This window comes from Varanus komodoensis, unplaced genomic scaffold (assembly GCF_004798865.1).
Source record: "Varanus komodoensis strain SLA01 unplaced genomic scaffold, ASM479886v1 scaffold48, whole genome shotgun sequence".
Classification (NCBI taxonomy): domain Eukaryota; kingdom Metazoa; phylum Chordata; class Lepidosauria; order Squamata; family Varanidae; genus Varanus; species Varanus komodoensis.
In genome coordinates this window covers 625,199-637,196 of record NW_025336059.1, presented here as the reverse complement: position 1 = coordinate 637,196, position 11,998 = coordinate 625,199, and the positions used below count along the sequence as shown (strand labels likewise).

Here is an 11,998-nt window from a genome sequence, read left to right as displayed (position 1 = left end):
AAGGCAGGGTGGCCGAAAGTGGGGCGAGGCGTCGTGACGGCCCCCCACTACAGAGGGGCCGAGCCGCGTGCCGAGAACCAGAAGTGCAGCTTCCAGGTCGCTTCGCTGTGGACGCGACGGTCTTCCCGGTGCCGGCACGCAGCGGGGTCTCCGGGCCAGGCTGGCGTCCAGGGCCAGCAGGAGGGGCCCCGTCGGGGCCAGGCTCCTCGGCTCGGCCGTGGGGGGCGGCCTGCTCAAGCCACGGGGGTGTTCGGCGGGTGGATGTGGAGCTCGGGGTCCGCGTGGCCCGGGTCGGGAAGGTCCGGGAGGGGGCCCGCCCGCTGGCCGCCGAGCCCGTGGGCCTGGGTGGCGGAGGCGGCCGAGTCGGCGTCCCCCGGCGGTGCCGGGCCGCTCCTGAGGGAGGCCCCCGGGCGGGGGCCGCTGTTGGAGTTGCGCACGGAGAGCGAGAGCGGGCTGGGCCGGCGCTCCCAGGCCCGGCGGCAGCACGGCAGGTACCTGGCCATGGCCCTCTTGAAGTCCCGCATGAAGAGCGGGTAGATGATGGGGTTCATGGTGCTGTTGCAGTAGCCCAGCCAGGTGAGCAGGTCGAAGAGGCCTTCGGAGATGCAGTTGCACACGGCCTGTGGGGGGGGGGGAGAGCGGGGAGAGGACCGTGTCTCGGTGCTGCCCCCGCGCCTGGTTTGGCCCACGCAAGCACACGGAGGGACACGCGCCCCAGGCAGCAGGAAGGCAGCTCGGAGCCAGGAGCCAAACTGCTCAGGGGCACGGCCGGCAGCACACCTGTGCGCTGCTGATGGACGCGGGGGCCAAAGCCCCCCCGTGCGTCTTTTTAAAGCGCCCTGCGTCCTAAGGCCCCCCCCACCCCGTTGTAAAAAGGGGTGCCTGGAAAGGGCAGGGGGCATTGGACTTCGGGGGGCTTCCCAGTGCCTCCCCCTCGGAGGTGAGAGCCGCCCCCCCCCCCGCCGGGCTCACCTGCGCCATGTTGCACACGAAGAAGGGCAGCCAGGCCACCAGGAACATGCCCAGCAGCACCCCCAGGGTCAGGCTGGCCTTCAGCGCCCGCTTGCTGTGCTTGCTGGAGAGCTTCCGTGCGTCGCCCGGGCCCGTTGGCTGGCTGCGAGCTCGCTGGACCTGGAGAAGGCAGCGGAAGACTCAGACGGGAGCACTGCGACACCCATCATCCCCAGCGCCAGGGCTTCCCTGAAATTCCGTGCCTATTTTTAATTCAGGCCACGTGCGTTGCCGGAACATGCATCTATTTTATGACCGGTATTCCTGGGCGGCTTCGAAGGCTCGCTCGCTCGCTCGGCGCTGAGGGCAGAGGCCGCACCCGGGTGGGTGAGCCTCCAGAGACGTGGGAAACGAGCGGGGCTTCAAAAGGGGCTCACGGGAAGGACGATTGCCCCCCTTCTCAAAGGCCGCAGTTCCAAGCCAGACTCAGTGGTATCCTACTGATAAATCGGGCGCTTTCTTCAGCCTTGCTTTGAGTCCTCCTTTTAAAAGCATTTCTCAAGCCAAGAATCTGCAATTGGGCATTTGATGGCTGGCTGGGTTGTAGTTTCCCGATGTGAAGCAAAGGAAAAAGGGGGGAAAGCAATACCAAAGCATTTAAATGCAATTAAGCTTGGGGGGGGGGTTCCCTCTTTCTCTCCTGCAGCATAAGGAGTTTCGCAGGGGTTGGTGAGTTACTTCCTCTTTAAAAAGTGTGAAAGGCAGACCAATGGCACACGCAGAGCAAGTTAAGACTGGAGAAACATCAGATTCTCAAGCACTTAGATTTTACAGCCCTGAGGAGCAGAGAATCTGTTTCACATTTTACTGTTCCAGGCTGAGATGCCCCAGAATCTAGATTTTGCAGCCAAGAGAACGAGGCGTTTGGAAGAATACGACACAAAAAGAAGCAGCCAGCCTCTTGAACACAACAACCTGAAATAATAAAACACAAGATCTGAGATGCTGAAGAAGCTCGGTTCCGCAGTCATGAGGACTAGGGGCTTATTTTTTCTTTTATTATTCCGGGCTGAGATGTTTCAGAGGCTGGATCCTGCTCTTCGTCTGCCTTTATTCTCCGCTCCTGCAGGATGGAGCACCAGCGTGCAAGCACAGACCCGAGGCGAGCGCCATTTCCCTTTAGGCAGTGACTCAGTGATCTTGGCAAACAAAATTCCACTTGTCGGGAACGTTAGTCACTTGTCCGAGGGCGGCCCTGGGGACGGAGGCCTCCAGTCTCTGCCCCGCTTCATCTTGACGCCTGCCGATCTCCCGCACACCCAGGAATCCGGCCAAGTTGTGCAGGTTCCTGCAAGCTCAAGGCCTGATGGAGCTCGGCAATGAGGTCCCTCCGATGGGTGGAGGGGGAGCTGGGGAGTTTGTGACTGCCTTTCTATCGTTCTTCTTACAAAGACCAACCCCCCCACAAGATGCAAGATCAACCACGCCAGCCGCTGCCCCCAGCCCGGCTTTCTGTGTTGGCAGTGAGGCGCACGTCTCCATATCTGCAGGGGTCCCCCCACCTCACCCCAGAAGGGCCTTTGCTTGCTAACTCTATCATGCAACGCTTCATCGAACGGCCAGATTGCACTGCACCCCACCTTTCCGCCCAGTGCTGCAAGGTCGCGAGCATCCGTGGCTGCATGATGCACTTCAATGCACTTCGGGGTTGCCCAACTAATGCTAAAGCACTCTCAGAGAGCTGCTGCTTCACACCCTGCATCACATGTTCTTCTTTTGGGGCAAGGCAGTTCCCACACTGAGCTGGAAGCCACTTTTCCAATCCCCCCCCCCCCCACATTTCTTTCCTTCTAGGATTGCTCTCCTGCCTCTTAACTAAATCTGTTAAGGGCTATGCCAGCTACGGTGGGACATTCCAGATTCACCAAGTCTGCTTTGATTTTTTTAAGAACTATAACTCCAGAAATCCACCAACCAGAGCCAGCAAAAGTCACCTAGAATTAAAGATTTCTGAGCCCGGGAATTCAATATGTGTAGCAAAGCGGCATCGAGCTCACACAACAGTCCACTCTGCAAATTTTCTTCCTTTCACCAGTGCAAGTTAAAGCAAGAAGAGAAACGTTCAACTGATCTACACATCAAATAACTGGGAAGAGGAATCCTTGCCAATTAACTTCTGCCAGGTTTCTCATTTCCACCTGGAATTTTACCATGCAGAACTGCAGTTCTCATCTTCACAGTGTAATTAATTCACAGGCAGGTCCACCGTCCTCAGTGCCATTTCTGTGCGTATCCCCTTGGATAAGGCCTGCTCCTTTTGAGAAATGTCATTGCCTTGTCGGGTTCCAGAAAGCTGTTGCTTTCCATGTGCATTAAGGAATGTTCTGTGTAGCACCTGTGCCGAAATCCTAGCTGTTTCTCCTTGTCTCTTTAACTCCCTCCCTTAAGGAAAGCTCACCCATAAGAAAAGCCGTGGGCATGAGCTCAGCAAGCCTCAGCAATGGGGCCAAGCACCTGCCGCTCTTTGCGTCATTTTATCTCTGTACTGCCCCAGAATCAAAACTCTCAGGGCGATTCCCCAGAATTACAACCCAAAGCACTGAAACGACAACAGCAGCAATGGCAGAAAAGCATTTCAAAGCAGCTGAAAACGGTTGCCTGCAAACTGTTAGGTCGCGGTGACACAGCGACGGAGAATCCCTGCCATATGGCGTCCAAACGGACACGGCCCTACAAAGGCACAGGCCGTGGCCAGGAGCGCTTTAAGCAGCAATGCCTGGCATCTGGGCCTGCCCCTTGGCCCCTGGCCCCATCCCCAGGGGGCTCCCCCTGCAGCGCTCCTCTGGCAGGGCCCCCGACGCTCGGGGGGGTCCCACACCTGGCCTAGGCCGAGCCCCTCGGGGGCGGCCACGGCCCTCTCACCTGCTGGGCCAGGCCGCCGGCCGCCGCGACGACGTTGTTGGTGAGGGAGGCCACCTGGACCGCCTGCTTCCGGGCCGCCAGGAGGATGCGGCAGTAGGTGAACAGGATGGCCACCGAGGGCAGGAAGAAGGTCAGGCCGGAGGCGACGAGGGCGTAGGGCAGGCTGACCAGCAGCCGGCACTGGTCCTCCTGGGCCCGGAGGGTGGCGTTGGGCGGCCGCAGGTGGCGCTGCGCCTCGTGCCAGCCCATCTCGATGGGCAGGAAGGACACCAGGGCCGCCAGCGTCCAGGTGGCCAGGATGAGCAGCAGGGCCCGGCCGGGCGTCATCCGCAGCTTGTACGTGAGCGGCGAGATGATGAGGAGGTAGCGGTCCAGGCTGATGACGCACAGGTTCAGGATGGAGGCGCTGGTGCACATGACGTCGAAGGCGAACCAGACGGAGCAGAAGGCGCGCTCCAGCACCCAGCGGCCGTACAGGTGGTTCAGCACGGCCGGCGGCATCACCACGGAGCCCACCATCAGGTCGGACAGGAAGAGCGAGACCAGGAAGTAGTTGGAGGTGTTGCGCAGCGCCCGCCGGCTGAGGATCAGCAGGATGAGGGCCAGGTTGCCCCCCACGGTCAGGAGGGCGATGCCGCCCAGCGGGGCCGCGGTCCAGGGGCTGCCGCTGCGGAGGGGGCCCTCCCCCGCCCGGCTGGTGTTGGCGCCCCCGGGCCCGCCCTCCATCGGGGGCAGAGGGCTGGGGAGCGGCGGGGCGCGGGGTCGGGGGAGGCCGGTCCGCCTCCCGGGGGCCCAGCTCTGGGCCGGGACGCTGCCCACGCGCCGCTGCCGAGCCCAGGCGACTCCGGGATCCGGCCGGTGCGCCCCAGCTCTTCTCCCATCGGGGGCTGGCGGGCCGGGAGGGGAGTCATCGGGCGAGGCCTGCTGACCTGAGGCAGAGCGTGTGGTGGACGCGCCGGACTGCGAGGTCGGAGCAAAGCGCGGCAGCAGCCGTCCCGGGCCGCCGGTGCGACGACGGAGACCCAGCCGGAGGTGGGGCGCCACTCACTGGCCTGCCTCGGACCCTCGATGGGGCCGGATCGGCGTTGTGGGAGGTCCCATTTCCGAAGTCACGAGTGGGCGAGAGCGGCTCCCCACCCCCCATGCAGTGGGTGCCGGTGCAGAGGCGAGGGGCCACGGCGAGGCGAGGGGGGAACCGGCGGCGCAGGAACTCCTCCACTTCGGGAAGGGCAGTCTGGCGATTCAGATTCTGCAGCTGGAAGCAGAGCGGAGGAGTGGGGGTCCCGCTGCGGCTGGCGGGCAGATCTCCCCCCCGCCCAGGCGGCGGCTGCTGCTGGTGCCCCCAGTCGAGAAACAGGTTGCAGGCGGGCGGGGGGGGGTGCCGAGCGAGGCCGGCCAGTTTCCAGAGCCGGTCGTGGCCGGGAGACCCGAGCGCGGAGCTGGGCGGTCGCCACAAGGCGATCCAGACAGGCGAGGGCGGCGCGCCCTGGGCAGGGGGCGAGATGGAGCGGGCCCTTCCTCCGGGGGCGCCTGGCCTTGCTTGGTCCCCCCCTCGCCTTCCTCTCTCCTTTCCTCCCCCCGCCCGCCCCCGGCCAGGAGGGCAGCCCGGGCTTGGGCTGCGCAGCGCCCCCGGAAGCCCGCGCGCAGCCCCCCCCCTCGCCCCGGCTCGGACCCCGAAGGGAACGCAGCCCCCCGCCCCCCCCCCGGCTCCGTACCTGTGGGATTTCTGCCTCCCTGGGGCGGCGCGGGCGGCGCTCTCTCGCCGGGGGGCGGGTCCCCGGCTCCGGCTCCTCTCGCCGAGGGAGACGCGTCGCGCTGCCCGTCGAGAGGAAGGGACTGGACCCCCCCTCCGCGGAGGGGGCTGGAGGCGGGGGGCGTGGGGTGGAGGCGCCCCAGGCCGGCGAGGGGACCCCACGCCCAGGGCTGCGGGAGGAGGGCGGGAGTCTCGCCCCGCTCGGGCGCTCGGGGCACCCACGTGCCCGGGGCAGATGCGGCTGGAAGAGAAGGGGCGGCGGGAGAGGCTTCAATGACGGCGGCGATGATGATGATGGTGGCGGTGATGCTGCCCGCGACAGCCCTCCGGTTTCTCCTCTTCGGCTGTGGAGCCAAGACCCGAAAACATTTGCGGGAGAAGAGCCGGCGGCGGGAGAGCTGGGGAGGGGAAGTCTTCCCGCGGGCCGGCAGGGGGCGGTAGAGCGCTGCCCCGGAAGCCCGCGCCGGCTCTGGGCGCCACGGTTTCGGGAAGAGGCAGAAAGGCGAGAGAGGGGCCAGAGGGGGCAACCGAAACGACCCAGGGCTTGGAAACACTGAGGAGAGGCTGAGAGAACTGGGCATGTTTAGCCTTGAGAAGAGAAGGCTGAGGGGGGACATGAGATCCCCGTATGAGTCCCTCAAAGGCTGCCACAGGGAGGAAGGTCAGGATCTCTTCTTGCTGATGCCAGAGTGCCGGACACGGAATGATCGAGTCCAGTTGCGACAGCCCAGGTTCAGGCCGGGCATCAGGAAGAGCTTCCTCACTGCCAGAGCAATGCGACAGTGGGCCCGGCTGCCTGGAGGGGTGGGGGGCTCCCCCACACTGGAGGCATTCAAGGAGAAACTGGGCGGCCCTCTGAGTGGGGTGGTGCGACTTGGTGTCCTGCACCAGCAGGGGGTGGACCGGATGGCCTTCACGGCCCCTTCCAACAGCTCTGCTCTGCTCTAGAGATGTGGGCCTTTCCCTGCTCTGCTGCTTACGTGGAATTTTAATTTTAATTTTGTATTTGTAAATCAATGTATTTTTTGTATTGTTATATTTAATGGTAATTTATTATGTACTATTGTATTTCAATGTATTTTATCATGTTGTAAGCCGCCCCGAGGTTTCGGCAAGGGGCGGCATAGAAATGTTATAATAATAATAATAATAATAATAATAATAATAATAATAATAATTTCTTTTCACCTGCCAGTACCAGGAAGCAAGAGAAGCAAGAAGCCTTCTCCCTTAGCTCCCTCGAGCAGTGTGGCCCAGTGGGTAGAGGGTGGGCCTGGAGATCAGGAGGCCCAGGTTCTCGTCTTCACTCAGCAGTGCAGCTCCTGGGTGACTCTGGCCCAGCTGCCTACCCTCAGCCGTGCCTACCTCACAGGGCTGTTGCTGTGAGGATAAAATGGAGAGGAAGAGCGCTTAGTATGCCTCCTTGAGCTCTTCGCAAGATGACGATAAAATTGGGGTATAAAAGTCACGTAATAACAATAACGCTCGGATGGGCAGACGTCCCTTCAAGATTTTTTCAAGCAAGGAGACCCTTGGTCCCTGGAGGTGCTCAGGGACTGAAGTTGGGGCTATACCATGTGAAACAGGGGCCGTACCACTTTGTCCTCTTGCTGTTCATTCCTTTGGAGAACAGCCAGCTTCTTAGCCGCCTTTGGAAGCTCAGTGGGTTGGCAGGGTTCCCCCATTGCTGAAGCAGAGCCCTGGCAAGTGCCCCACTATCCTGGACTCTGGCACCAGAACCTCTTTTAACCTGCATTATCTCAAAGTCCAGGAACCTGAAGCAGAAGCATGAGGATGTCTATCCAGCATCTACTCCCAAGGAGGCCCTTTCCGTTGACTTCCATGTCTCAGGAATGCCTCCCCCCCCCCCCGTTCCCCTCCAGGCTTTGCTGAATCCAAGGTGCCACCTGGTGGCGACATACAAGAGGAAAACAGGAGAATTTCTCCCCTGCACCACCCCGAGGCTTGTCCTCGGCCAGAAATGCGGGGAGGGCACCCAAAAGAAGGGGCAGACGGCAGCCTTTCAAAGACAACGCTTCTTAAAAATTACTGGTTTGTAAAAAGCGAAGGTCAGAGCAAAATTGGTGGATAGTCCTTCTGTCCACTTTTGCTACAAGCCTGCCAGTCACCGAAAAGGCCCTTCTCCTCTGACTCCATTACATGCTGGTCAACATCCAGGAAATGGATTGGCGGGGGGGCGAAAAGAACGCAGTGTCCCGGTGCGAGGATTAGGAGACAGGCCCACGGGGCTTCCCAAAAGGGCCTGTTAGAAAGTTTATTTAAAGTGTTGGTAATTTTCCCCTCCCAAACTCGGACCCTGTCCCCCATCAGCAACCAAGATCGGAGCAAAGAATGGCAGAAATGCTCTTTGGGTACTGCATTCGCCAATCCTCCTCTGCCCAGCAATCGATGCTGGAGCAGGTCCCACGAACTTTCTCAGCTCCAAACGAGTTCGAATTTCTAGGAGCAGTTGAGTCGCGTGGATTATTCCGACTTGCACACCTGTTCTTCACTTCCGGGGCAGGACTTGCACACTTGGGCCCAGCGCAGATATGTGTATCGTGTGCGCCCGCGCCCGCGAGCAAAAGATGCCCGACAAGCTGCAGGACGCTGCGGAAAGAGGCTCCGAGTCCCAACGTTCCCAGTCTGTTTCCGGCACCCCAGAGCCCCTTCCCACAGCGCTTCCAGGGAAAGAACGGATTTAAAAAAGGAGTGGCAGGGGAAGGGAACTTTGGAGGGAGCTGGGAAGCATGGGGGGGGGGGCCTTGGGACCCACAGCCTGCTGCTTTTTCTTGCACTGGCTACAGCCCCATTTCCAAAGTAACTTTGAATTGTATCCTTATTTTTTCTCTCCCTCTTCTTTTAAAACCTTCCTGCTTTTAAAAAAATAAAAAAGACACACCCGCCCATGGCCCGGTGCATGAGGAAAGATGGAGAGGTGAACATTATTTTATTTAGGGGGTGGGGAACCAGAACACTACAAAGACAACAATACACATACAGATCCGTGAGTGTGAGGGAGCGTATGCACATGTCTTCCAAGTCCCAGAAGCTTCCAGCCCGAGCGGAACATGGAGAGAGGCTTAGACAAGCGAGACCAAGCCCCGCGGTGAGGATCAGTGATCAAGACTTCGGAAAGGAAAAACCGAAAGGGACAAGCCCATCACAGACGTTCTCCAGCCTTGCAGCGCAACCCTAGGCCTGCTTACTCGGGAGTAAGCACCACGGAAGGGTCACAGTCTGGGTTGGGCCGCGTTGGGTTACCTGCAAGAGGGACCTGCCTTGATTTGCCCCGGCTTGCCGTTGAGTTGAATGGCGCTCACTGGGACCCCCCCCCCCCACCAAGTCTCGCCGCTGAGCTCCCTGTTTCCATTCATTAAAGTGCTGCTGAGAGCTGCAAACAATCCCTCACATGCCTGGAAGGAGGACAAGCACCCCTTTCCAACTGAAATCACTCTGTGGGAGTCATCCAGGCCACTCTGCTTTTGAACCCGGGACGGGTTGGCAAGGATCGCGTGGGCCAAGGCTCCCTCCCTCCGCCTGCGACTCGGAGTGGGCCGTGCGACTGATCGGCGACTGCCCTCTAATGGTGTGGAAAAACCTACAGGTAACTGCAAAGTATAATCACGTGACTCTCACCTGGGACTCAGACCTACAGGGTCTGGAAGTTAATTGGGTTTGTTCCCCGCCCCCCATAAGATCCCCCAATTATATTGCACAATAGAATACTGGAACAAGAGCCCCTGAATTCACATCCACCTCCTGAAGGATCCAAGGCACCAATACTTGGATTGGGCCAAGCAAACCCAGGCACCCAGGAAGCTAAATGGCACTGCAGTTGTTGGAACAGGAGGCACCGAGTTCAGGTCCCGCTCCCGGGAATCTGAGAATCCCATTCCGCCAGACCTGCATCAGGTACAACTGAGCATGGTGGGTTTTGACCTCATGGGAAATACAGATTATCCTTGCCTTCTGGCATAGACGTGAAATCTTTTGCATCCGCGCAGCAGGGCCAGTGATGCAGCTGCTAGGAGTTTTCCGGCCCTTTGGGATGTTCGGATTTCTGAGTGCATCTGCCCTTGTTTGGGGAAGGCATGGTGCCACACGCAGCTGGCCAACCCAACACCCCCCCCCCCGAGCAGCAGCTGGGAAGAGCCGGATCCCAGTGTAAAGAGGCCTTTGGTCCGGGCCCAACAGGAGGTGGATGGTTTTCTCCCGCTTGGTGGCGGAGTTAAATGGGACTCCCCATTGCAAGGCCTTGTTCGACCCAGAGCCGTCCAGATGAGCCAGGCTGCTGATTCCATCATCCTCAGCCAGGATGGGCGCTGCGCTCCCCGGTTGCGCATCCAGCTTACACGAGGGAGCTGTGGGGGCACCAGTGGCTCGCCAGGCTGCGGTCTGAGCTCTGAGCAGCTATCACGGTGCTGAGCCCCGTCAGGGTTGGGCTCAGCACCACGGACAGCGCCTTTAAAGGCTGCCCAGTGGCCCAGGCTGAGTTGGAGGCGGGATGAGGCCCCGGTGGGAGCCGCTGCTGCTGAGGGCTGGTGCCCGGGCAGCCCTCTTCGAAGTGAGCCAGGAAGACGCAGGGTGAGGGTGTCCTCCCCTGCCCCTAAAAGACCCCCTTCGATCTGCGTCCCGGGCAATGTGGCGCCGAAAGGCTGACGGGGCCACGGCGACGGTCGCAGCGCCTTCCCCAGCCCAGAGTGGTTGGGTTTGCTTCTCATCTCTATGTTAGCGGAGTGGGAACGGAAAAGGGGCTCCAAACCGGCGCTACAGGCCGCAGAGGCATTCTCTGCTCCCTGGGGGATGTTCGATCAGAGAGGTGCCCCTGGCCCTGCTCACAGAACTGCCATGGTGGGAGTGAACACCGTGGGAATCTGCAGGACACGGCTGCTCTCGCCCCAAGTGCTGAATGGGATTTCTCAGGGGCTGGATGGGTTCCCCTTCGGGACTCTGAAGGAGGCGGCCAGCCTGCCCCGGAGGATCCAGCTTCTTTCCCCCCAGCCATGTCCCCAAACATGGGTTGCTTCGCCTCTCCACGGGTTCCTCTTGGATCAAATTCCCACAGTCAGGATCCAGCTCGGTGGGGTCCCAATCCAGAAAAGTGTGACGAAGACGAGGTGGCAAAGGAACGCCCACCTTCTCTCCATGGTTTGCCAAAATGTTTTGAATTTGACCTCTGGAAGAGAGTCCCCCAGAAGACCCTCCGTCAGGGAGCCAGGTCCTCAAAGCCCTCCCCGGACAGGTGGGCTCAAGGTGCGGTTCCGGGAATAGGGGGGCTGCTCCCAGCCCCCGGTCCTCTCCACTGGCATCCTGGGCTCCCGGCTTCCTCGACTGGGGTCCAGCTTCGGCCTGGGCCCTCGGCCAAAATGCGGATAAGAGCAAAGCAGGGTGGGAATTTCAGTGAGAGAGAGAAAGAGAGGGGGAGAGAGAGGCGAGGGAGGAACGGCCGGGCGTCCTCTGCAGCTCCGGGAGGGTGGAGGTCAGTCCGCGGGCTCCTCTTCGTGCTGGCGGTGGTGGTGGTGGCTGGCGAGGTCCTCGGCTTGGCGGTGGCCGTAGGGGTGTGGATTGGGCCCCTCGGCTGGCAGGTTCTCGTCGGCATTCAGGTAGACGTTGAAGAGCGCCCCCTCCTGGCTCGGCTCCTTCCCGCAGGCCTGGCAGCTGCAGTGCAGGATCTTCTCCACCAGCTTGTCCACACGGGGGATCTCCTCGTTGCTGGGGCAGTCGAGCGTCACCTGGGCGACACCGAGGGGGCACAGGCCCTGTGAAGCCGGACGGGGCGGCCCTCGGCCCCGCCGGCCAGCGGGAACACCAGGACTGGCCCACCTGGGAGGCCGTGCCCCTTCCCGGCCAACACGGCCGTTCCCCTGCGCACCAGCTGGGCGGCATGGATGATGCCCCTTGCTCAGACCTCAGCCCCACAACCCCCTTGGGTTCTTCTAATGAAAACACCTTTAAAAATTCCTGTTTTATGTACTAAACAGTGGAAAATCTGAGGCGCGGGCAGTTCTGAGGGAGCCATATTCTGAGGGAGCCATATTCCAACGAAGATAGGAGGGCAGCCACCCGGAGAAGGGAATTTCTAACACGATGAGAAAATAAAATTTAATACAACCAATTAAGTTTGTATATGTGTATTTAACATTAATGGTCAAGGGCAGAGTGCTGTTCGTTGAATTGATGTTGTTCGTTTTGAAAAATATCCAGAGACTCGGCTCAGGGAGTGGCTTTTTCAGAAAAGCTCATCAATTCTGCCCCTTCGAAAAACGTTCCAACCATCAAAACCATGCCAGGAGGCCTCGTTTCTCTAACCCTAACCCTACCCTGGGGCACATCCCTAACCCTAAAACAGGGGTCAAGTCCCATTGAAAA

At 60.2% G+C, this 11,998-nt stretch overlaps 2 protein-coding genes across 2 annotated transcripts in view; both read right to left on the bottom strand.

Annotated features, from left to right (window-relative positions):
• Positions 1-233: 233 nt before the first annotated feature.
• HTR6 (5-hydroxytryptamine receptor 6) lies at positions 234-4,599 on the bottom strand. Its single transcript, XM_044445297.1, has 3 exons — positions 3,874-4,599; positions 973-1,131; positions 234-620 (listed from the first exon to the last, which is right to left on the bottom strand). Exons 1-3 carry the CDS (start codon positions 4,597-4,599, stop codon positions 234-236), a joined length of 1,272 nt encoding a protein of 423 aa, XP_044301232.1.
• A 3,958-nt stretch (positions 4,600-8,557) lies between these two features.
• Positions 8,558-11,998, bottom strand: part of LOC123031086 (neuroblastoma suppressor of tumorigenicity 1-like) — a 15,328-nt gene continuing 11,887 nt past the window's right edge. Inside the window, exon 4 of the mRNA XM_044445549.1 lies at positions 8,558-11,361. Coding sequence (XP_044301484.1) covers positions 11,110-11,361 — 252 coding nt within the window. The 3' untranslated portion in view covers positions 8,558-11,109. The remainder of the gene's footprint in view (positions 11,362-11,998) is intronic.